Source organism: Rana temporaria, chromosome 11 (genome assembly GCF_905171775.1).
Source record: "Rana temporaria chromosome 11, aRanTem1.1, whole genome shotgun sequence".
NCBI classification, from domain to species: Eukaryota; Metazoa; Chordata; class Amphibia; order Anura; family Ranidae; genus Rana; species Rana temporaria.
The window spans coordinates 76,147,294-76,174,303 of NC_053499.1; the positions used below are offsets into that span (position 1 = coordinate 76,147,294).

General features: G+C 41.3%; 1 protein-coding gene across 1 annotated transcript in view; it reads left to right on the forward strand.

Moving 5' to 3' along the window:
• FTO (FTO alpha-ketoglutarate dependent dioxygenase) overlaps window positions 1-27,010 on the forward strand; it is a 611,902-nt gene that overhangs the window by 106,569 nt on the left and 478,323 nt on the right. Inside the window, exons 3-6 of the mRNA XM_040328738.1 lie at window positions 2,405-2,996; window positions 10,458-10,589; window positions 21,767-21,846; window positions 23,619-23,762. Coding sequence (XP_040184672.1) covers window positions 2,405-2,996; window positions 10,458-10,589; window positions 21,767-21,846; window positions 23,619-23,762 — 948 coding nt within the window. The remainder of the gene's footprint in view (window positions 1-2,404; window positions 2,997-10,457; window positions 10,590-21,766; window positions 21,847-23,618; window positions 23,763-27,010) is intronic.

Genomic DNA, 27,010 nt, shown 5'->3' on the forward strand with positions numbered 1-27,010 from the left:
TCCCTCAACTACTTTCCCAGCATGTTGAAAGTACCCTGTATCTGTCTTCTGCTTTGTTTCGTAAAACTAAACCAAGATGTCTCCCTGCCTTTCTTTTTTCCAGATCCTCATTCTCCAGAGGAAAAAGTGTTACATTCTCTCAAAGTGGTGAGAGCTGTTAGGCTATATCTGAAGGTGACAGCTCAGATATGAAAAATTAATCTTTTATTGGTGCTGCCGAATGGGCCCAGGAAAGGGCAGGCAGTGTCAAAATGGACTAGTTCAAAGTGGATTTGTTGGGTTATAATTCAGGCTTATGATTTAAAAGGAGGGTTCCACCTTTTCAAGTTAGAGCACACTCTACCAGAGCAGTGAGTGCTTCGTGGTCGGTGCATCACCAAGCCTCTATGACTCAGATTTCCAAGGCCGCAACTTAGTCATCTGTACATATATTTAAAAAATGTTATCAATTAGACGTAAGGCGGCAATATGATGCCCTTTCTGGGACTTAGTGTACTGTAGGCAGCAGTATAGATTCTTGCGTTTGATGGTGGCTTGCTTTGATATGTGTCTCCCTCCCCTCAGAGGCATTGCTTTGGGACATCCCACATAGTAATTACTATGGCTGCTTTGTGTCCTGTGAGGTACAATAAAGAAAATAGGATTTTATAACAGCTTACCTATAAAAAAAATTCTTGGAGTACATCACAAGATAAGAGGTCCCTCCCCTCGTATTGCTTTGCTACACAACTGAGGTACTTCCTGTATTTGAGGGATTATATAGAGGGGGACTTCCTGTTTTTGAGTGCACCAGTGTCCATTTACCTATAGATGGTGTATAACTCACATATTAATTACCATGGCTGCTCTGTGTCCTGTGATGTTCTCCAAGAAAAGGGTTTTACAGGTAAGCTGTTATAAAAATCAAATTTTACAATGACTCAGTTTATGAATGAACAGGAGTCGCTGTCCGTTCATTTTTAGTGCAGCTGAGGCTGCAGAGAAAGGTACTGGGGATTTTGTGTCTTCTGTCCCTTTCTCTGTCTCAAAGGGGAGATGTTATAGGTCTGTTTAGACCCCTGATATCTCACCAAAGCCCCCTCCCCCAACAGGGCTGCTAAAATAAATAAATAAATAATAATATTATCAATACACATTTAATACATATTTAAAAGGTAAAATTTAAAAAAAATAAATAAAAATAAGACACCGACACTGTACACTAACACTACAAAACCACAATATTAATACAATTGTAAAAATAAATGAAAACAATAAATAAAAACTACTGATACAGTCCACTGTCACATGACATTAAAAAAAAAAAAAGTATTGGTAATCGGTATTGGCGAGTGCTTGGGAAAAAAAAGTATCAGTACTTGTACTCGGTCTTAAAAATATATATATATGTGGTATCAGTGCAACCCTATAAACTATATTGCAATATAGAGGTTCACCTACTAACATATAGCAACATGACCACTACACATGCACAGTGTGTCACAGACCTAATGCCCCGTACACACCATCACTTTATGTGATGAAAAAAAACGAAATTTTCTGTGAAGTGAAAAATGACGTTTTTGAAACTTCAATTTTCAAAGACGAAGTTGCCTACACACCATCGTTTTTCTCACAATGTTCTAGCAAAGCGAGGTTACGTTCTCACCACTTTTTCCATTGAAGCTCGCTTCATAAGTAGCTTCTGGGCATGCGCGGATGAAAAAACGTCGTTTTAAACAACGTTTTTTACTACACACGGTCAATTTCTGTGAAGTAAAAGTTGACGTTTTGAAAAACGACACATAAAATTGAAGCATGCTTAAATTTTTTTTGGTCGTTTTTTAGAAGACATAAAACAACGTTTTCCCCCACACACGGTCAATTAAAGTGACGTTTTTAAAAACGTCATTTTTTTTCATCACATAAAGTGATGGTGTGTACGGGGCATAACTCTCTAGTATAGTGCATGTGAGAGAACAACAAAGAAATATATATACTTCTGTCACCAGTCTTGAGGGGGAGGGAAAAAATATATGTACGCACACGCGATAATACCATAATCCCAGTGTGGATCAGCAGCAGCTGGTGAATAAAGGCATTTGGCTGTTACTTACATTGGAGGTGCTGGTTAGAAGCTACCTCACCCAGTGCCTTCCTTGAGGATCTGCAAGGAAGAATATTTTCTTGCAATCTTTAGCATGACATTACATAATTGCATACAGATGAACAAACTTAGTAAAATACCTCTTCCTTTTTTTTTTTTTTTTTCCTCAATGCATTTGTTCTTTCATGTACCTTTTTTTAAACAAGCAATAATATATAATTAGGCATTTAATGAGGACTGTTCTTTTATCTGTGTTGCATATTTTACACATTTGTCTGTGTTGCATGTTTTACTCATTTTTCCCACATTTCATTCCAGTGGAAGTCCAAGTATGCAAAATTAGTTATCCACGAAGCTCAAAAAACTCCAGCAGAGCTACATCATAATGTCCAGAAGGCATTGTTATTATTACTTCAACATGGCTGTCTGTTTCAAGATCTTGTGCAGGTGAAAGGTAAAGACCTGCTTACTCCAGTTTCCCGCATTCTGATTGGCCAACCAGGATGCACGTACAGATACTTAAACACACGGTTGTTTGCTGTGCCCTGGCCTGATGCTAAATACAATATCACATACAGCACAGAAGAACTTGCAGATGCCTGCAAAGCTTTCAAAGAACTGAATGCATTTCTTTATGAACAGACAAAACATAAATTACTCCAGTGTGTTGCAAATGCACCAGGTGCCAGTGTTTTACCCCAACAGATACCCCTGGAAAATGATAACAAAACAAATCAAGATGATTTAGAATCTTATAATGTGACCTTGATAAACTACATGAACCCACATAACATGTTCTACCTTAAGGAGGAACCATATTTTGGTATGGGGAAAATGGCAGTGAGCTGGCACCATGATGAAAATCTACTAGAGGAATCTACTGTTGCAGTCTACAGTTACAGTTACCAAGGTCAGGATCATGTTCTTTTTTTGGTGTCTGATGTGTTCATGTTTTTTTTTTTTTTTTGCGCAGGGTCTAGGCAAAAAAAAAAAAAAACTCATTGTAATGGCTTGGGGAGATCCTTCTAAGTTCCTTCTGACCTCCTTCTAAACTGTATTAATTTGACTTAAACTTTTTTAAAATTTTGATTGACTTGGGGAGTTAAGCAGTACAGTTATGAACACATGCCCATATACACACACCTTTAAAATTGTAATATGGTTTGCTTTTGCTTTTCAATCTGTCAAACTCTTTGTTTATTGCACAAATACAATATGATCTTTCATAGGACACCCTTTACAATAAACAGTTGCAACAAACTGAAAGCCATACCACATTTATTTTCCTTCTATAGCATGGTCTGTTAAAGTATTCCTGAACACACTACATTAAAAGGCCATCTCAATACAGCAAATAGGAATACATGGCTTAAAACACATTTATCTTCCTAAAATCATGTTTTTTGTTTTATGTTCTATTTGGATGTTACATGACCGAACCGCCTCATAAATTTCTCTTAGACCCCTTTCACAATGGAGCTTTTTGCAGGCGCTATAGCGTTAAAAATAGCGCCTCCAAACCGCCCTTGAACAGCTGTTACATTTACTCAAGTGTTAAAGCCCGAGGGCTTTCACACTGGAGCATTACGCTAGCAGGACGGTAAAAAAAGTCCTGCTAGCTGCATCTTCGGAGCGGTGAAGGAGCTGTGTGTTTACCACTCCTCCACCGCTCCTGCCCATTGAAATCAATGGGACAGCGTGGCTATACCGCCCACAATGTGCTGCTTCAGCAGCACACTGCGGGCAGTTTTAACCCTTTCTTGGCTGCTAGCGGGGGTTAAAAGCGCCCCGCTTGTGGCCGAAATGTGCCGCAAATCTGCCCGTAGTGTCGGCTGTAAAATTTGTTACCACCGACGCTATGGGCGGCTCAGTGTGAAAGGGGTCTTAGTCATAGCAGTGGGTGTGTCTGTTCAATAAGGGAGCAGAATTATTTCATACAGAAGACTGATGAATGAACAGGATTACTGATACAGAGGGCAAGTGGACTAACATCACACACACAAAAGGGAGGTAACCAGCTGCCGTTTTGACAGTGGCTCCCAACTGCCCACTATGAACTGGAAGGCCATCCACCTGCCAACCTGTTGGTGTGACAATCCCAACCACGGTTTGCCAACTGTAAGATGTAAGCCACAGACAGGGAAAATGTCCTCACTGTGTGTGTGTTAAAAACACTTATAAAAACCAAGGAGACCTGGAAGGGAGCGTGGCCACAAAACTGATAATGGGAGATACTTTCATGCCGGGCATAGCTTCCTGCAACTCACATAATCAGTCAAAAACATGCAAACTTACCACTACAGCACAGCTCTGCTTCCATGCTTGCCACCGTGGTCAGTTTAAAACGGGGACCTAGGAGAACTGACAAGATCATATATTTTTTTTTTTTTTTATGTTACTTAACTTTTGTTGAGAGAGAGAAAAAAAAAAAAAAACACATTTCTCTCTTGGTGATCAAAGTACTGTACATTGCAAGAATTTTGAAAACAACTTTGAAGATTCACGTTGTTATTCCTAAGGAATAGCTGTTTGTGTGTATTATTGCCTTTTTTTTAAATACTTTTACTATTACTTTATAATCAGCTGCTGCACCTGCAGGGCTCTAATAAGGATATTGGCAGGGTCTGCATCCCTTTATCCCACGTTCACAATGAGTCGATTTGACATGTCAAAGCTGAACTCGCTCAATTTCAAACATGTTTTTCTTTTGGGAGTATCTCACCAATTTTTTTTTTTTTTTTCTTGCAGGGAATGCCAAAAATCTGATGTGTATCTTAGTGCAGACTTCTGGGAAAATCAGTAATCCAATAAAATATAGCGCTCACCCCCGAAGGAGCCACTGCTTATAGATTGGGATGGTGTGTTACCTCTATGTGCATCTAGGGGTAGATAGATGAGAGAAGCAATGATGGAATGTCCAAACAGCAGGTGTCTTTCTTGTGCTTTTATTCTTGCCCAACACGACAAACAGTAAACTTGAGGTAGATAGATACAAGAGGGGTGAGGAGGAGAATAGCAGATTCAGGCCTAACAGCAACAGAAACAGTCCTGCTTACAACGATACTTTAACTTTGTCACCACTCCAGCCAGAGAGGGTATAGTGTACCTGGACAGACCTCTCACACTGACCTGGCAGCCAGGGTAGCACTCGGGACCTTGAGAAGAAACAAGTCTCTGCCACAGACTTGGTAGGAATGAAAATTAGAGTGGAACCTCTGCCACAAGCCCTTCTCTAGAATGTAGATAGTGAAGTAAATCTTGCTTAGTAATATTGGTGCCTGAATCCCCCTCAGGTAGTTTTCTTTGTTTTGGGTCACTGATTGACAGGTTGCTGACATCCAACCTCTCAGTGTCCAGCTAGAACAGAGGCCCGATTTGCACAAATCACCTGGATGAGAGCTAACTAACTCTCTCATCCCCCTCTAAATTTAGAATAGCACCTGGACTGAAAGTACACAGGCACTACACAAACAAGCAGGAAATTACATTTTCAGGGGGTGTTCTCTATGCCATCTGTGTACAGAACTTGTCAGGAAAGGTTCCATCCGCTGGTAATATCTATCATTTGGTGTGCAGTACTGAGGTCCACCAGCAGGTGTCTCCTGGCAGTTTGGAACTGTCAGGGGAACCTGCTGGTGTTATGTCATCTTTAGGCCACAGTACTGGTGTCCACCAGCGGATGGATCCTGGCAGTGTGGTTACCTTCTGCAGTCTGGCGTCACCTGAACTTGTTAGCAGGTAATAGTATAAATATCCGGCAAGTGCACACTCACCTTGCCCTGGTATTGTCCTTGTGCCCTGACCTGCAGCCTGTTTACCTGTGATCCTGAACCTGTATTCCTGGATTTTTGCCCTGCAGCCTTATTCCTTCCATCTTGTCCCTGTCTGTTTAGCCCTCGCCCCCCATCTGCTGATCCTCTGTTTATGATCCTGGCCTGGCTTGACTACGATTCTGGAACTCCCTTTTGCTATATATGCTGGTTGGTTTGCAATCACTGTTTTGGTTGTTTGGTTTGTTTACTCTGTTTGTATTGGTGGTGTTTTCACATGTATTTACCTTAATAAACTTACTTTCACCTATTTATGTTTGGGTTTCCTCTGTTGCAGTCCACAAGGTTCTGGTATTATCTGATAGATGACATAATACCAGGGCCATGCCTGACCAGAAGTGGCTGCACAGGGGAACCATTTTGATTCAGTTTGTTTACAAACACAAATGCCAATGAGGTTATTTATTTTTTCTCTGCTGGCATATGAAAGTGGTGATTATTGCCGCCAGACTTTGAAAGGATGGTCTAGTGACCAGTTGTTTGCAGCTATCCGTTTGGTCACTCTCTGGTCGATCAGGGTTATATACTGTTTAGGGAGGTGCAGCCTTTGATCAAGATCTGTACTGAGCTGGCCCTGCTCTGTATTCCAGAGGGCCATGATGATTTCTCAGATTTTTTTTAATGTGAATCTGGCTGTATCCCTAGTATGGCTTTTTGAAGATGATCCCACTGATTTTTGTGAGCATTACTCTGCCGGTTCCCCACATGTGATTGCTGGGTGCATTTAGTCTGCTCAGTCATTTGTTAGACAGGGAGATTTAAAACTACACTTTGTACAACCTATACTCTCGGCATGGCCTGACATGGTGCAATCAGCCCCAGCCAAACAAACCACCTCTGCCATCAGACACCAGCCTACCCAAATGTATGTTTCCCCATCACCCATGTCAACCTCAGTTGGAGCCCAGTATACGCTGCTCCCAACCAAATACTCATATCCAGTCTCTGCTCCCTGTACTTATCCTGCATTCTACCCACCTGTCTCTTCTCAGCTGCCTACAAACCCACAAGAACCTTCCCCAGCTAATGTTGCCTCTTCTCTGTCATATCACAATCCTCCTTTGCAGTCTGCTCTACCCCTTACCTACAGAGCTTCAGTGGCTAAGCCAAAAAAGAAACACAAGGTTTTTTTTTTCAACCATAATGATCCTGCTAGTAACCCAACCTGCCTCCACACCAAACAACCTGCTCCATTCTGCTTGCATGCCAGCTGAACCTGATAACCCACCTGATTCTGCTAAACCTCTGCCTGCTATCCAGCCAGTGTCTCCGCCTGAAGTTCCTGTGCCCCAGTCTGATGTTCCTGTTATGCCAGTGCATGTTGCCCAGTCTCATGTACCAGTGCCTGCTGTCCAGTCTGATGCCTCAGTACGCCAGTCTGAAGTCCCGGTGTCCAAGTCTGAAGTCCCGGTGTCCAAGTCTGAAGTCCCGGTGTCCAAGTCTGAAGTCCCGGTGTCCAAGTCTGAAGTCCCGGTGTCCAAGTCTGAAGTCCCGGTGTCCAAGTCTGAAGTCCCGGTGTCCAAGTCTGAAGTCCCGGTGTCCAAGTCTGAAGTCCCGGTGTCCCAGTCTGATGATCCGATGCCTGTGTCCCCACCTGAAGATCCGCTGCCTGTTAACCACCTGGAGTTTCATTGCCCATCACCCAGGCTGTTAAACCATTGCCCATCACCCAGGCTGTTAAACCATTGCCCATCACCCAGTCTTCTAAAATGGTGCCCGTCACCCAGTCTGCTAAAATGGTGCCCGTCACCCAGTCTGCTAAAATGGTGCCCGTCACCCAGTCTGCTAAAATGGTGCCCTTTACCAGGCCTGTTGTGCCAGTATTGGTTTTCCGGCTTTCTGGACCAGTGCCCGGTGTCCGGCTTGCTGATCCAGGGCCCATTACCCAGCCCACTGGGCCAGGACCGTTACTCAGCTTGCCGAGCCGATGTTTGTCACCCAGCCTGCCGTTACGGAGCCTGCTGCCCGGCCAGATGTCCCGAAGCCTGCTGCCCAGCTCGATGACCCGGAGCCTGCTGCCCAGCTTGACGATCCGGAGCCTGCTGCCCAGCTCGATGACCCAGAGCCTACTGCTCAGCCCGATTACTCTGCTGTCTGCCCTGATGCGCCCGCTGTCTGCCCTGAGGTCCCCGTTGCCCAGTTTAATGTGCCGGCTACTCAGCTTGAAGTTCCTGTGCCTGCTACCCAGCTTGACGTTCTTATTGCCCTGCCTTATGTGTTTGTACCCGCTGCTCAGCTCGAGCTGCACTTTGCCCAGTTTAAAGCCATGGACCTTCCTCATGCCCAACCTGATGTGACTGTCCGCTGCCCGGCTTGGATCCATGGACTTTCGCCTGCAACGGCATGTTGGAGCGTCCGGAGGTCGCTCCTTAGAGGGGGGGGTACTGTCAGGAAAGCTGTCATCTGCTGGTAATATCTATCATGTGGCGTTCAGTACTGAGGTCCACCAGCAGGTGTCTCCTGGCAGTTTGGAACTGTCAGGGGAACTTCTCCCTGCTGGTGTTATGTCATCTTTGGGCCGCAGTACTGGTGTCCACCAGCGGATAGATCCTGGCAGTGTGGTGCAGATTTTACCTTCTGCAGTCTGGCGTCACCTGAACTTGTTAGCAGGTAATAGTATAAATACCCGGCCATGGCACACTCACCTTGCCCTGGTATTGTCCTTGTGCCATGTCCTGCAGCCTGTTTACCTGTGATCCTGAACCTTAATCCTGAAACCTGTATCCTGAACCTATTGTGTTTGTTCCTGTATCACTGGATCCTTGCCCTGCAGCCTGATTCCTTCCATTTTGTCCCTGTCTGTTTACCCCTGGCCCCTCATCTGCTGATCTCCTGTTTATGATCCTGGCCTGGCTTGACTATGATTCTGGAACTCCCTTTTGCTATATATGCTGGTTGGTTTGCCATCACTGTTTTGGTTGTTTGGTTTGTTCACTCTGTTTGTATTGGTGTTTTCACATGTATTTACCTTAATAAACTTACTTTCACCTAGTTATGTTTGGGTTTCCTCTGTTGCAGTCCACACAGTTCTGGTCTTATCTGATACATGACAGAACCACTCCAGGTAGCCATATTGCATTGCATTTTACAGAAAATTACTTTGCTGCAGATTTAAAAGTAAAGGCAATTTTAAATAACATTCAAATAAAAAATGACTTGAGTCTCAAACATGGCTTAAAGCGGTTGTATACTTTTTTTTTTTTTTTACTTTTTTACTTTTACCTACAGGTAAGCCTATAATAAGGCTTACCTGTAGGTACAGAGAATATCTCCTAAACCTCTACATACATGGACATCCTCCTGTTCCAGTGGTTATATTGGGTTGATGCCTGCGCCTACAGGCATCAACCCAGTATTGTTCTTTTCAGTCTGTGATTCCCTGCACCATAAGAACTATCATAGCGGCAGTTCAGCCCACATTCTGCCACCCTCGGGTGCTTCTACTTGCTTGCCCGTGCCATCGGCGAGCTGGAGAAGGAATCCGCCGCCGGCAGAAGTGCGCCATAGAGAATACATTGACCAGATGGTCCCCAGAAGTCTCTATGACTCTTGGAGGTCTGGGTGCGATGTTATGATGTCACGTCCGGCCTGGCAGTTGTAAATACTGTCATGTACTGGGCTGCAAAGCCAAGATTGTTCTGTTGTTGTTGTTGTTTTTTTTTTTTTTTAATCTTAGGCTTTCCAGCCTGAATGAGAGATATGGGGTCTTATTTACCCCTAATCTCTCTATAAAGAGGACCTGTCATGCACTATTCCTATTACAAGGGATGTTTTACATTCCTTGTAATAGGACTAAAAGTGATCAAAACAAATAAAATTTAAATAAAATAAACCAAAAAAAAATTAAGTGCCCCCGTCTCCATGTTCTCACATGCAAAAGCGAGCATATGCATACATTGCGCTCACATATGTAAACAGCGTTCAAACCACACATGTGAGATATTGCCCTGAATGTTAGAGCGACAACAACAATTTTTGCACAGGACCTCCTCTGTAACTCTAAACGGGTAACATGTAAAAATTTGAAAGTGTTGCCTATGCACAATTTTAAAGTGTGACATGTGTTGGGTATCTATTTACTCAGCGTAACATCATCTTTCACATTATCCAAAAAATTGGGCTAACTTTAGTGTTGTTTTTTATTTATTTATTTTATTTGTGAAACAAAAAAAAAAAAGGTTGGAAAAATTGCTGCACAAATACTATGTGACATAAAAAGTTGCACCAACCGCCATTTTATTTCCTTTATTTCCTTATATTTTATATATATAATGTTTGGGGGTTCTAAATAGTTCTCTAGCAAAACAAATATAATGTTTACATGGAGGAAAAAATTAAAACTTTAGGTTTAAAATACTATATGTGTATACATGTGCATATATGCAATCTTATTTTTTGGGGTAACGCAGTTTAAAAATGGTGTCACCTTAGTCTCATATAGTCTAACGTTCACAGATATGGACATCTTTTGTGGTTCTATATAAACAAAATATATATATATATATATATATATATATAATTTTTTTTTTTTTTTTTTTCAGATTGTGCTGATGAAATATTTGAAGATAAGAAAGCCTTATCTAATTGGCATGTCGGTTTGAAGATAGCCTGGGACATTGAAACTCCAGGCCTTGCTTTACCTTTAAATTCTGGAGATACTTACTTCATGCTAGGTAAAAGTTTTACACTAATCATTTTTATGTGCCTAACTTTCTACTGTCACCCTTATTTATGGATGTGTGTGTGTATGTATTTATTTATTTATGTTTTTATTCATTTATTTATTGTATATAGTAATGTTGTCACATCCAAAAAAAAAACTTTAACTTTCACAATATCACATTGTATTAAGATATGATCCTTAAAGTGGAGTTCCACCCATAAATATAACATTACATCAGTAGTTTTAAACAAATTTCATTAGTCCTTTAAGAATTTTTTTTTTTTTTAGATGCCTTCAAAGTGTTGTTGCTAGGCAGAATAGTTCATCTTCCCTCTTCCTGCACCTAGGTGCTTAAGCTTCCTAACCTACACCGCACAGACTCCTGGGAATGTAATGGGTGTAACTTTCCAGGAGTCTGTGCACTCCCCAGTCTCGAAGAATCATGTGACTTGGACAGTACAGGTGCTGAAACCTGATCTGAAACCTATTACACTGCTTGTGCAGCACTGAGCATGTGCGAGATCTGCAAGGCTGAAATCCAGGAAGTCATACAGTCTGGCTTCATGATGCCCACACTTAAGATGGCCCCAGTCAATTTCTATTTTATAAAGTGTTTAAATGCTGTAACAACCTAACAAAACGGACCTTAGTTTACAGACTAACTTTACTAGAATACATTAAGCTTGTGTATTACATGGGTATTTATATTTAAAAAGTGAAATTGTGGCCGGAACTCCGCTTTAAAGAGGAATCCCTCCAAATTATCATTAAAAAATAACCGTACAATGAAGGCCCCATAAAGTTTAGTACTGGCAATCTGCAGATACTTATTAATAAAAAAAATAAAAAGTTGGTTCCACGCTACACAGCAGCAGTGCAAATTAATCGCCAAAAAAACGAATTGCAGCCAGCCCTGACATACATCTCTGAATCAAGGAAAAATATTCAAAAAGAAGTGCAGCACAATCAAAAATATAATAAAATAAAACACACACTTCTAGCGTGTGTTCACGTGCAACAGTTCACAACAATCTTTATTGCAATATATACAAATTATTAAAAGTATATTTTCCCCCTGAGGAAGCTGCGGTGGGCATGGCAAATCATGTGGGGAGGGGGGCTTGATGACGTCAGCACCTACAGCAGGAAGGAAACACACTTATATTTGAAAATCATGCTGGCATTGTCACTTGAGGCCTTGTACAGACGAGCAGACATGTCTGATGAAAACGGTCCGTGGACCGTTTTCATCGGACATGTCTGCTGGGAGGTTTTGGTCTGATGTGTGTACACACCATCAGACCAAAATCCCCGTGGACAGAGAACGCGGTGACGTAGACGACACCGACGTTCTCTGACACGGAAGGTCAATGCTTCCACGCATGCGTCAAATCAATTTGACGCATTCGCGGGATTTCGGGCCGCTGGTTATACGTCATAACCAGCGGACATGTCCGATGAGTCGTACTAACAATCGGACATGCTAAGAAACTTTTGTCCGCTGGAAACCTGTCCGCTAGCCCAGGAATCCGGTCCGCTAGGCCGTACACACGGTCGGACATGTCCGCGGAAACTGGTCTGCGGACCAGTTTCAGGAGACATGTTCGGTCATGTGTACGAGGCCTAAGGGGGCAACCTTATTTTAAAGAGGCAAGTGTTCTCGTGCACAGGCTTATGTGAGTTTATCACCTCTGGATTTCTGATGTTTTCATGAAGTGTACTACGTTTTTTTTAATACTGCACAATGGGGGTTCTTATTTCTTTTGCGCACCATTAACTGCAAGTACTGATAATTGCTTTCTGGAAAGTGTGGAGATCCCTGTGGTGATTAAGATCCCAAACACATCTGGAGAGGTCTGGAGAGTTATTAAAACCTTATTAAAGGGCAAGACACTCTTATATTAGGCCTTATGCACACTGGACATTTTTGGACGTTTTTACAGCAAGCTTCAGACATTTTTTTCTACAGTCAATAAACTCCCCATCATGGCATCCTATGTGTCCATGCACACATAGGCTGTTATCAGCAGTTTTTGGCTTTAAAAAACAAAAACAAAACTAGTGGGTTCTGAGAGGATTTTTTCAGCTGTAAAAACACTCTAATGTCAGAAAATGCTGATAAACGTGGCTCACCAGTGTTTTTTTTTTTTTTACGTTTTTGATCCATATTAAAAAAAAAAAAAAAAAACGCTAATGCGGAAAAATGCAAAAAAATAACGATATTACAAAAAACTTTGAAAAACTCAATGCAAAGCTACTGGTGTTTTTATTATGTTATCTTAATGTCCAGTGTGCATGAGGCCTTCCTCTTACTCTTTATTTTAAATATGGTATTCTACTGCTAGTGCATAGTGTGGACTACCGTAGTTTATTTGTTATCCTGAACTCTAAACGTATTCCAAAGGTATTATTCCTACTTAGCACAGATCTGTTTGTAAATATTATAGTCAAAATTGGCATTTATTGCCTAATAAAAGGCACAGCTTTTTTATTTTAATTCATATACAATGGTTGCAGTACACATATTCATTAAAACGTAGTGCACTTCTTATTTTCTACTTAAAATAAATATTGTATTGATTTGTCTCTGTTTGCCATGAATTTCAGGATGTGGCCTATCCCCATGGTAGGTATGAACCTTTATTGGTACCAGTGCAGCCTGTTCTTTTGGTTTTCTTTCATGTATGCCTATTTTGATTTATAAAACTCTATAATAACCTCCTGATCTATTCTGAGTGAGAGCAGAGGGCCTATAAACCCACTCTATAGTTATAAATTGCTTCCTTACATTGATATTCTATAAGCAGTCTCCTGTATTAGCCTGCCAAACAGCCCTCATATATTGTGAGGATTGAGTGATATGTTTGTCTTAACCTCTGTGGTACCAGTATTAACTATTTGTTAAATAAGGAGACATTATTGTGGTCTTTGTGCACTTAAGAAATGGATTTTTTTTTTTTATATATATTATTATTACTTTTTTTTATATTGCTATACTTTTGTTATAAGTTTTCCCTCCCTTTGTTAAAATAAACTGACAGTGGCAACCATGTGATAACCATCTGTCTGTCATCTATATAGTCTTTGAATCCCATTGTTTCTGAATTGATACCTAGATATCAAAGGTCATCTGTAACTTGTAGGGAAAAAAAAAAAAAAAACATGAGGGGACCTTAAATGTCAAGAGAGCCAACTTTACTACTCTGTACTTAACAACATTAAATAGGAAGATTTTCTAAAAACTAAAAAAAAAAAAACATGGAGGAAAAGTGGTTGTGCTTCAAGAACATATTAATGACATTGTATTCCCATGGGCAACAAATATAAAATAACTAATGTTAAACCTGGGTGGCTAAATTTGAGCGTAAAGAGGGATATTAGAGAGCAAAAAAATGTGTCCTTTAAAATATATGAGGGTTCTTCAAAAGGTTTCCAAAATTTTGCAGCCACCTTCTCCACAGCGTGATAACTTTTATACTAAACTGCAAGGACCGCCAGCTTGCCAGACTATGAAATCAGATGACACTCTCAGACAAGACCAATTACTAAGGGGACATTGTCAGCATTCCAACAATACAAAAAAATGCAATAAGAGATGTAACATCATGATCAGGGTAGTGGAAATAGACCACAGGAATCACATAGCAGATTAGAGTAAAAATAATACCAAAACATTCTTTAAATATATTAATAGTAAAACGGCAAAATAAGAACATATTGGCCTAATAAAGGCTAACCAAGGGAAGTTGGTTGCAGGCGACAGGGGGAAGAAAATTGTGTTAAATACATTTTTGTCCTCATTATTTACTATGGAAAAGGAGGGGTATAATGGATAATGACTAGACTGTTGGTTCCTAATCTTTAAGGACAGCCTACTGACAAGAATGGTAGCAGCTGATTGATGAAAATCTAACATGGTACCAATATTCAAAAAGGGCTGAGATACATACCTGTAAACTGCAGGTCAGTCAGCCTAACATAAATAGCATGTAAACTATTGAAGGGGATGAGAAGGAATATATCCAATAATTTATTGGTGAAAATTGTGTAGTGCCTGGTTACTTCTAAGAACCGGTGCTAATCTAAATTTAGAGGGGGTCAGAGAGTTAGTTGGCTCTGACCAAGCTGATTTGTTTGAATGTGGGTCTCTCTCTCAGCTTGGCTGTGCTGTGGGCTCATTCTGTCGCTTCTGGGGTGCTGATCCCACCCCAGGACGACAGGTGGTAGCAGTGGAGTTGATGTTTGGGTGCTTTTCCCTAGCAGTCTATCAGGAAGGGTTTTCCTCGCTGGGGGAGGGGATTTATGGGACAGACGCCATTGGTCTGGGTCTTTTTCCAGTGTGGCACCCACCTTTAGGGTGACCATATCACGGCCCCCCGTCGAAATGGCCTTCCAGACTGGGGTGTGCATGCCGCACACGGTGTTCCTGGATCCGTGACCACGCTGGTCCAGAACATTTGAGCTGTGGCTGGGCCCCAGTGATCGACTGAGTCCCCAATCCTGAGAAGATCTCAAGTGTTGTTCCTTTGAGGAAGCAGTTCAGTGGGGAGTCCAGAGGAGCTGGGGATCCAATAGGGTCTCGACAATCCACCAGGGATCAAGGTAACCGGGTACTGAAAGGCTGGACGTTGGTCACCTATCAGTCAGTAACCTAACTGCAAACTACCTGAAGGAGATCCAGGTGCAAAGTCTATCAAGGAGGATTATCTCCGCTATCTCAATTCTAAGGAGGGTCTGTGGCAGAGACTTTACCCTTAAAGATCCGAGTAATACTCTGGCTGCCAGGTCAGTGAGAGAGGCCTGTCCAGGTACACTATACCCACTCTGGCTGAAGTGGCGAAGAAAACAAAGTGTTGTTGGAAGCAGGACTGTTTCCTTATTGTTACGCCTGAGTCTGCTGTTTCTTCTTCTACTGCATCTTTACTCTTCACCACAAGTTTTATTATTTTTACTTGGCTGGGTTATAAAGAGCACAGAAAAAGAAATCTGTCGTGCACATTCCATTACTGCTGCTTTCACCATACACACCTAAACGGCGGAGGAGCCACAAGGTAACATGCCACCCAAAACAAACCAGCAGCTCCTTCGGGGGTAGTGCTACAATAGTATCATTAGTAGTAATCAGCATGGATTTAAGAAGTATTATTCTTGCCAGACCAACCTGTTAACATTTTATGAGGAAGTGAGCTGGACAGAAGAAGGCCTGTGGATGTAGTGTACCTAGGTTTTGGCAAACAAATAAATGGTACCCCATAAACAGTTATCTTACAAATTTAGGTATTTTGGCAATGGCAAAAGTGCATGTACCTGGATCGAAAATTGGTTACAGGAGTGCATCCAAAAGTTGGTAATACATGGCATATCTTCTGAATAATCTGGAGTTGTAAGTGGGGTTCTACAAAGCTTTTTCCTGGGACCAATTCTGTTTAACTGGTTCATAAACAACATAGAGGAGCAGACGTGATCGAAATGTAAAACATGTGCAAATGGTGATTCTAGAATAGGGAGCAAACTAATCAGTCTCAGGTCACTTAAGAAGATACATAGCCATTCAATGACTGCATAGGGGGTTGTTTATGGGTAGAGTGGTAAGCATCTGAACCCCCGTACCACAATTGTTGGTGTCAATGTGAAGTGTCAATAATAATAAAAAAAAACACATTTTGATGGGAATATTGGCTAACAAAATAGACAGGGATATGGAAAGTGGTGGAGATATAATACATATATACACCCAAACAGGTTGAACTCAATATTTTTTTTTTTGTTTATACTCTTCGAACTTGTAATCTAATTCCATGACAGGATTATCTGTATTCTATAATCCATGACAGTCAGCTTTGGGTAGGCACACCAATAAAAATGATATACATTGGCCCGGATTCACATACATCGGCACATATTTATGCGGGTGTAGCGTATCTAATATACGCTACGCCGACGCAGCGCACAGAGGCAAGCACTGGATTCACAAAGCACTCGCTCCCACTCGCTCTTAAAGATACGATGGGTTTCCTCGGCATAAGCCAGCGTAGGTGGAAGTGGGCGTGAGCCATGCTAATGAGGCGTGACCCCATGCAAATTATGGATTGAGCGTCATAAAGATACGAATAACGTACGGCTCATGCGCCGTCCGTGTGCATGCACAGAATCGCGTCGGAACTACTCCCTAAGATACCACGGATCACTGCCTATGACGTGAACGTAACCTACGCCCAGCCCTATTCACGTACAGTCATGGACCTTGGAATGCAGAAGTGTCCCTCCCTGAAAGCTGTTACACAGTGGCGGGTCTTCTTCCCTGTCTTAAAGCTCCAGACGGCTCCATTGTTCTGTGTCTGGCTATTGTGTACATCAGGGGTTGACAAATTTGCTTGGAATCTAGGAGCCAGCTAAAAAAGTTAGGAGCCAGAAAACGCACCCCGTCCCGACGAGCTTGCGCGCAGAAGCGAACACATACGTGAGCAACGCCCGCATATGTAAACGGTGTTCAAACGCAATTTTGAAGCGTGACATGTTGGGTATGAATTTACTCGGCGTAACATTATCTTTCATAATATTAAAAAACATGGGGATAACTTTACTGTTGTCTTATTTTTTTAATTAAAAAAAGTGTAATTTTTTCCCAAAAAAGTGCGCTTGTAAGACCGCTGTGCAAATACGACGTCACAGAAAGTATTGCAACAATCGCCATTTTATTCTCTAGGGTGTTAGGATAAAATATATATATATATAATGTTTGGGGGTTCTAATTAGAGGGAAGAAGATGGCAGTGAAAATAGTGAAAAATTACATTAGAATTGCTGTTTAACTTGTAATGCTTATCTTGTAATACCAACGGCCACCACCAGATGGCGCCAGCTTACATCTGGTGGTAATAACTTGTAATACCAACGGGTCACCACCAGATGGCACCAGCTCACAAAAAAAAAAAAAAATTCCCCACCTTCCAAGCCAAGTCGCCAGGACACTATTTCTAGTCGCCATGGCGACCTGGCGCCCGGGATTTGTCAATCCCTGGTGTACATTGATTGACCCCTGGGGCTTCTGTCTCAATACACATAACAGTCCCTCCATTCAAGCCATCAGACCAATCTCTGCTGAACTCATTTTCAAGTCCTCATTTGCATGGTTATGAGGACCTGAAGGAGAACTCCATGTACTTTACAATTGAACAATAGGAAAGCGATTGTTGGGGGTGGGATGTTCCAAATTCTGTTTAAAAGTGTGTTGTATACTTCCAATAAAGGTCTTCCTGTTTGAACTTGCATACAGCCTGCCTGGTGTTTGTTCTAATGGATCCCGAACGGCACATAGCTGTAGTTCGGATCCCGGAGCCTTGGATGACCGAACCATCAGAAGTTGCGATCTGCAAGCTGACTCACTAGTAGCGTAGTAGAGGAGTGTCGGGAGAGCGGAAGCGAGCGAGCAAGGGTCTCTTTACATGTACGACAAAATATACGGTGGCTTTTGTTTCCTGGTCCATACCTTTGCATGAGTTGCGCCTCCTATATGGGGAATAACCTTACGCCGGACGTAAGATTTACGCAAACCGTGTATATTATGCACCAGGCGCAACTACGTTTGTGAATTGGCGTATCTCCCTCATTTGCATATGTGCATAGAAAATCTATGGGAGCGGCAAATGCGCCCAGCGTAAATATGCGCCCACGATACGACGGCACAGGAAAGTTAAGTCGGTCGGATGAAGCCTATTTTCAGGCGTATCTCAGTTTATTGGGCACTGTGCATAGATACGACGGCGCATTCTTACACTTATGCGGCGTATATGGAGATACGTCGGCGTAAGTGCTTTGTGAATCCTGGCCAGTATTATTATTATAGTAGAATTGCTCACTTATAGCGCTTTCCTTTCCACACATTTTTAACCCCAGTTGTCTTGCTTCATGTGAAAAATGGCCATCTTAACCAGTAGCCTATTTTTTTTTTTACAGCACCAGAGTATATACATGTATTATCATCCTAGTTGCTGCTGGAGCCTTTTTGGTTTGCTGTGCATTCTGAAACAGACTGAGCAAAGACTGAATGACATCCAGCACCTGGTGGACAGAGTGCACAGGGAAGTTGATACTGATTTTGGTGGTACGTCATATTAGTGTCATGCCCTAATGCCCTGTACACACAATCGGTTCATCTGATGAAAACAAACCAACGGATTTTTTCATCAGATATCTGATGAAGCTGACTTTCATCAGTCTTGCCTACACACCATCGGTTAAAAATCTGATCGTGTCCAATGTGGTGACATAAAACACAACGACGCTATCTCTTGTGTGTTTTTTTTTTTTTTTGGTGGTTCGGTAGTACCCCCACTCAGTTTCCCGGCTTATTAGTGCTTCTGCTCAGCAGATCTCCAGCTCATCGGTTTCCCGGATCAGAAGATATGTTTTAGTAGATCAGATATACTTAGCACTCAGTGTTTTCCCTTAGTAGTAACCCCCACTCAGTAGTACATTCAACCACCCCCATCTGTTCAGCAGTAGTACATTGTCCACCTCTCAGTAGTAGTATCCCCCTCCCCGCTAAATAGTAACAACAACAACATGCCGAAAAAGTGTCCCTCAACAGCTGAAGGTGTGGTAAGCAAGCACTGTCATAGGCCTCATTTACACTTGCGATTGAGGGGCAGATTAGCCATATTTTTACTGCCCCTAAACTGCTCCCCCTGTAACTGCTAAGGCATTGGGGGTGTACACAGACCACTGCCCTGATGCTTTGCTGCCGCTGCAGGAATTCTAGCTCTTGTTGTGCATTGAAGTGGATAGGACTGCATTGCAACTGCCCCACAAATATGCCCAACATGCTATTAGGAGGTTTACTGCGACATTATGGCGGACACTTCGGACACCTTTGACACATTTTTGGGACCATTGGCATTTTTATAGCGATCAGTGCTATAAAAATGCATTGGATTACTATAAAAATGCCACTGGCAGTGAAGGGGTTAACACTAGGGGGCGGGGAAGGGGTTAAGTATGTCCCTGGGTGTGTTCTTACTGTGGGGGGGGTGGCCTCACTAGGGGAAATGACTGATCGCTGTTCATACATTGTATGAACAGAAGATCAGCATTTCCCCCCCTGACAGGACCGAGAGCTGTATGTTTACACACACCGCTCCCGGTCCCCGCTCTGTAACGAGCAATCGCGGGTGCCCGGCGGCGATCGAGCCCGCCGGGCACACGCACAGGAGTCGGGGGCGAGCGGGGGGCGCGCCCCTAGTGGCCGCTCAAAGAGCCGCCGTATAGCTACGGGCTCTCGCCCATGAGAGTTGACCTGCCGCCGTATAATGACGGTGTGCGGTCGGCAAGTAGTTAACATGGTTTCCTATGGGTCATGTTCACATCTGGGTATTTTATGTTTTTTTGGTTCAATAGACTTCAATGGATCAAAAACATTAAGTATTAAAAAATGCACCTGGAATATGCAAACTGCTACCTGCATAGGTGTGAACCGGAACCTAAACAGATATATAACTTTTCTGACAGCAATATACAGGCGGTGAGGAGGCGTTGTATTGCCACTTTAATAACGCCTCCTCACCGCCTGTTTATTGCTGTCAGAAAAGTGATACTAAAGCATATTGCACGTCAGACAGCAAAGCAAGTCTAAATGAGGCCATAGATTTCTATGGTGGCATTGAGATACTGAAAGCGATGTAGCTATCATTTCTGAAGCATAGCGAACTTAACAGTGTGTACAGAACTGTACTGCAACCACGTCACGATAATGTGTACAGGACTGTTCAGTAACCACTAATTAGTGACTGGTGATTTGATTGGCATTCAGAATGCTTTGAGAAGTGTCAAATTCCACATTTTGAAGCATGTGTAAACGAGGCCTTACACTCTGGGAGATGCCTTAATCATTTGTGCTGTCCTGTCTGTCTGTCTAGGTTGTCCTCTTTGTTGCCCATCTAGTTTAATTACAATGTGTAGACACTAATTGTATGGAACTGTATAATGTGTTTCTGCCTTCAGAAATGTTGGACAGCCATACATTTTCTCTGTTGCTGTGCTGGTTAATGTACTGCACTAGACCTTATTTAACACATGGAAAAATCTTATAATAAAAAGAAAACCCCCCCTTTTTTTTTCATTTTTTTTTTCAATGTCCTTATTAATCTCCTGTGCATTGCCTATATAGCATTTCCCAGGATTCCCTCTGCTATTAATATGATATTAAATTTGAATGGAGGGGAGCAATGAAATTTTAGTAGTGCAGATTATAAAATAATGATCTAATTTCCTGAATTAAAATGCGGCATTAACTCTTTGATTTATATAGCACTTATGGAAAATTTCCTGATCAGGTGCAGATCTCTTTTGCTGTTTGACTGACAGGCGAGTTGCCAGGGAAACAAGTTTCATCTGGCACCCAGCATTTAAACGAACTCACAAACATTTGGCCTACGGCCACTCATTTTAAGACGGCATCTCCTGTTTTGTCCCTGTGTCAAAAGTCACTTTGCAGGAATAAATAATGCCCTGCAGCCATTCTCAGAAAGCCTTGTATATGTAGGGAGATAGATTGGTTCTAGTCAACAAATAAAGATAAATTGGTGCACCCTTTCACACCTCTTTACCCTCACTTGGCTCTTGGACTGATTTCAGCCACTAAAGAGCCCGCTGAAGGAAACATGTATATAGTATTTCAAAGGTAATCATTTTCTGCTGGGAGATCATTTTCAGTGAGTAGTTACAAGGGGAGTTAATACTTCTAATACAATAATATTCCAAGGCAACACTTGGACCCTTTTATTACAGCTATGGCAAGTCACAAGTAACTGACTAGCATGTCACTTATTTCTGTAGCACACTCATCAAAGTGTAGATTTCTGGGAATTGTTTGTATGCTATGGTTGACTGAAGTACACTGTGATCCCAGTTAGTGTATAAGACGAGTCCAGACTATACAGCTCTTTCGATCAGTGAGCAATGAGCTGCAGCCAAAAGAATAAGCTTATGGTCCCATTATACTCCTGCAATGAAATAGTTGTTCTTTTGCTTTTGCACTCCATACACACCTATGGGTGCTGTCCTGATACAGAAGATGATGCTTGTGTAATTTTTATTAACTTGGGTACTGTATCCAATAATAATGATTGTTCAGGATATTTAGGGGAACTGTATCTGATCAATTGTATCTTTACTATGGTTTGTTCAACAGGTGACCTGAATAAAACCCACCAGCACTGTGTGATTGCTGGATCACAGCCTCGTTTCAGCTCCACGCATAGAGTAGCTGAGGTATGCTCTTCCCATAGCCAAAGTGTAACGCATGCATTTCTTTATACATTTAGATTATTTGGAAAGTTGTACTCTGCTAATGATTAAAAATTGTCTGTGAATGTTTTACTTATTAAATGTTGCCTTTTGTATGTATCGGTGGGACATATGTCCAAGATTTTACATTTCTAGACAAACAAGCATATTGCTTTAGATATAATGAATTGCATAAAGTGCCACCATATTTTACTGGATAGGTTGCAATAACATTTGGGGCTGTAGGTTTACTGTCTGCTGTTTTAATGACTAAACAGAAGGCAACAGATTGAGTAGTTTACACATCATTGCTGCTGAAGAAAAGTAGATTTTTTTTTTCTTGGAATGGAAGAACATGGCGGCATATTATCGCAACATAGAACAAATCAAGAGACATGACAACAACCTGGGAACATGGCCACATTCAGGTTCTGGTGATATATCATTTCAGACACTCCAGCTTCCCTTTCCTCACACCATCAAGTGCAGCTTGACAGAATGCCTGTGACCATCTTACTGTTCATATAAGAGGGATGCCCTTTGGGGTGTGGTTAAATGTTAAATTTCACTTAAAGTAGAACTATAGGCCTTTTTTTTTTTTTTTTTTTTTTTTCTAGAGTAAGAGAAGGTTATAATCCCTGTTTATTTTATTTTTTTCACCATCTGTGTCCCATTGCAGAGATTTCACTTCCTGCCCCATAGCCAAACAGGAAGCAAGATAGGACACTAGAACTGGTGTCCCCATTGGAAGAATTCCCCACTATTGCTTTTCTGGGGAAAACCCAAAATTTGGAATTTTCTTTTACTATAGCACCTTGAAGAAGCTGCTTGCAGGACTTTTTTTGACGTCCTGTCTGTGCAGCGCCCCAGTGTGAAAACACTCGGGCTTTCACACTGGGATTGCAGATTAGGCTTTGTTCAGGTGCTTTGCAGATGCTATTTTTAGCGCTAAAGTGCCTGAAAAACACCTCCGGTGTGAAAGGAGTCTAATGGTAAACAGGCCAATTAGAGAGGGTAAATCTCCCTAATGGAGACATAGACAGCAATAAAAACTTAACTGTGTTCTAATACTGCTCCACTCTATTCAAAACTGGGTATTAGTTATACTTTAATACTGGGTTCAGACCGCAGTATGGAGCAGCTCACATCCCTGTTCACTGTTTCAGGTCCGATTTCAGTCTGAATTCAGACCTGAAAGGGACCAGAAGACACACACTGTGTAATTCAGTCCGAAGATGTGTGAACCGGCTCCATATACATGCAATCACAATCTCCTGACATGCAAATTGGATGCAGAAAAAGACACATTCAATTTGCAATAGTGTGAACCCAGCCTGAAGCGGAACTTCAGAAAATATGTTGTTATTTCCCTTACTTGTGTACAAGCAAGTTACCTGTTATCTTTAATGATGCTTATCCTAGATAACTAATGTCTAAGGTAAAAATCCTAGTTTATATCATGCAGAAGGTACATCCAGAGATGTGTCTTTCATATATTGAAGGAACCCTGTTATTTAACCCTCTCGCCAATCCAGACCTAGAAAAAAAAACGTGTTTGTACACAGCACAAGTCAGATCCCCCCCCCCCCCCCCTAGAGTTCTGATTAAAGTATCACATATTGTAATGTGTTTTACTTGCAAGATTTAAATCTTGATGTCACTCAGTGTGTTTAATAAATTTTATTCTGATGATTGCTTTCCTTTGAATGGGGTCAGGCAGTTTTTTAACTTTGTTTATTTGTTTGTTTGTTTTGTAGTGTTCTAAAGGTACTCTAAATTATATAGAATTAAGATGTAAAACTGCACTTGAGAATCTTGTGGTGATTCCCAGTACTGGGGAAAAAATGTTGAAGTCAATGGAAGGGGACATTTTAAAGCTAGCAGAGGAGATTCACAATGAGGTAAGATACAATTGAATTCTGATATTGCCAAATCAATATAAAGTTAGTAGTTTTATTTAAGAGTTTGTTTCAATACATGCCAGTTAATGTTCTTCACAAGTGAACCTGTGATTTGCCTATACAGAGTGAAGTATTGCTTTCCTTTCATTCCTTGCCATTTCATCAACGAAGGGGAGCGAGAATTAGAAGCTCTACATTTTGGTTCAAAACACACTACCCGTCCCCAGATGAAACTTCTAAGTGCCAACAATGCTATTTTTTGTGTGCTTTAGGTCTTGCTAGCACTGGGTCATTGGTAGGAAGGTCTGACTATTGTGTGACAGTTGGTATATATGGATTTTTAGATGGAAATCCAGAAACACAAGGGTATTTATGAGCATGTGAAGGGATCACAAAATAACAGAGCTTCACAACACCACTCCAAATCCTAAAAAGACCATGAATTTGGTGTACCCTAATTTGGCTTGACACATGTCATATTTGGCTGTGTGTTGTGTTATGTCCTGTGTGTGTGTGTGTGTGTATGTATGTATGTATATATATATATATATATATATGTATGTATGTGTATATATATATATATATATATATATATATATATATATATATATATATATATATATATATATATATATATAATTGTGGTTTTGTTTATCATTTTAAATGCCTCCACCAGAAATGAGTAAGTATTTAGTGACAGCGGTGGGAGTAAGTTATGTGTGAAATTATACCTAACTTTTTTTAAGCCTATAATGTGAGGTTTATATCCTTCACCAAACACTACATTAACAATGTCACATAAACTCACTGGCCACTTTAGTTGGTACACCTTGCTAGTACAGAGTTGGACCCAATTTTGTCTTCAGAACTGCCTAACTTCTTTGTGACATAGATTCAACAAGGTGTTGGAAACATTCCTCCACCCATGAGGCAAATCTCCCATTCCACCACATTCCAAAGGTGCTCTATTGGATTGAGATCTGGCGACTGTGGAGGCCATTGAAATACAGTAAACACATCGCAATGTTTAGGAAATCAGTTTGAGATGGTTTGAGCTTTGTGACATGGGGATTTAAACTGCTGGAAGTAGCCATAAAGGGATGGACATGGTGCAAATTGTAGCCTCATTTTCCTGTTCTTAGCTGACAGGAGTGACACTTGGTGTGGTCTTAGGGCCCTTTCAGACGTGCGGACCGTATGTCCGCATTTTCATCCATCCGTTGCGGATGACAACGGGACATACATTGGTCCCTATGTGATTGCGGGTGTCAGCGGATGACCATCTGCTGACACCCGTAATCGTCCGCCTCCGCAAAAATCCGATTTTTCGGATGGAAGAAAATCCTATTTTTCTTCCGTCTACCGGATCGGATGAACACGGACATACAGTCCGTGTTCATCCGATCCCCCATAGGGGAGAGCGGAGGAAAGACAGGGCGGTCAATGCACAGTGTGCGGGGACCGCCCTGTCAGCCGACGGCTCAGAAGGGATTTTACGGAGGATCCCCGCTGAGCTTTTGCGGACACACGGAGCGGATCATTACTGATCCGCCCATGTAAAAGGGCCCTTATGCTGCTGTAGCCCATCTGCTTCAAGGTTCAATGTGTTGTGCATTCAGAGATGGTATTTAGCATATATTGGTTAAAATGAGTGGTTATTTGAGTTACTGTTGCCATTATACCATGTAAAACCAGTCTGTCCATTTTCCTCTGACATCAACAAGACATTTTCATCCACACATCCATCGCTCACTGGATATTTTCTCTTTGTTTTACCATTCTCTGTAAACCCTAGAGATGGTTGTGCGTGGAAAGCAAAGTAGATCAGCATTTTTTTGAATACTCAGACCAGTCTGTCTGACACCAACAACCATGTTAAAACCACTTGCTCAGTAGGGAAGGATTGCAAGAGAAATTTCACTACACTGAATGTTAGAAAATAGCTGGGAAATGTAATGTTACACATATATAGGTTTAAGTGTTGTCTACTTTAAACACAATACAAAATAATATAAATGTTACTAGATCAATGCAAATACTATTCCCAAACTGTTGATACTGCAACCAAAGTGATGGATATTGAGAACCTCAGCTATGAAAGATTAACTGATTGTATTCTCTTTTGAGAAAAGGTGATTAAGGTTGTAATCATAACCTTGTGTAAATGTAAAAATGGTCAGTATAGTAAACTTGGTTCAAAGTTGTTCACTTTAAGATCATTCATAAGTGAGCACTGTAAAAATGTGTTAAGCTAGGCAAATCTGTGGATTGCAAGTGGTAGGGGGCGCTATTTGAATATATCTATATGTGTATACCTATTGATACAACAAATACAGTAGTGATATAATAATCAAAATAAAACAAATTAGAACAAACAATTGTGTATCCTGTGAAAGATAGATCAATATTGGTATTGATCAAATACTGTCCAATTGGCAATCAATGGCAGACCATGTGATATATATAGTATGAATAGAACATCTATTATGGTTTGGTCTCAAATAGTTGCCGACACCCCTGATGAACAGAAAAGAATGGAGGATCCCCCAGGGTGGGGCTTTTTAGGCAACAGTAGTACAAGTAGTCATGGTAGATACAAAATATATAATAGTTTAATGATAACAGAACGGTATCAAACAATGTTCAGTAAACGTATATAATACAAAGGTTTAAAAACAACACATTAATGGGGTGTAGTAGAAAAAGAGTGAAGAGTCCACAATATGAATACTGGGCCACTGGGACTCTTTTTCTACTACACCCCATTAATGTGTTGTTTTTAAACCTTTGTATTATATACGTTTACTGAACATTGTTTGATACCGTTCTGTTATCATTAAACTATTATATATTTTGTATCTACCATGACTACTTGTACTACTGTTGCCTAAAAAGCCCCACCCTGGGGGATCCTCCATTCTTTTATGTGATATATATAGCCCCAACTTGTGTCAGATTAAATAAATTAAGTGCTTCAAATCCAATAAGAAAAGCCACCAACAACAAATGCTTGCTGTGATAGATAATTTCTCCAGAAAAAAGGTGCAATCTTAATCGTTCACCATAATACTCACAAGTACAGCACCCAACGTGCACAGGTAATAGATTGTGCTTACCAGATTTTGTGGACCTCTTTACTTAAAAAAATGGTCACAACCGCTTATGCAGGATAATGCCTGCACACATCAATGGACAGGTGTGAAATGCAATGACCTCTTTCCTCCGATATCAAGGATGAGACATGGAAC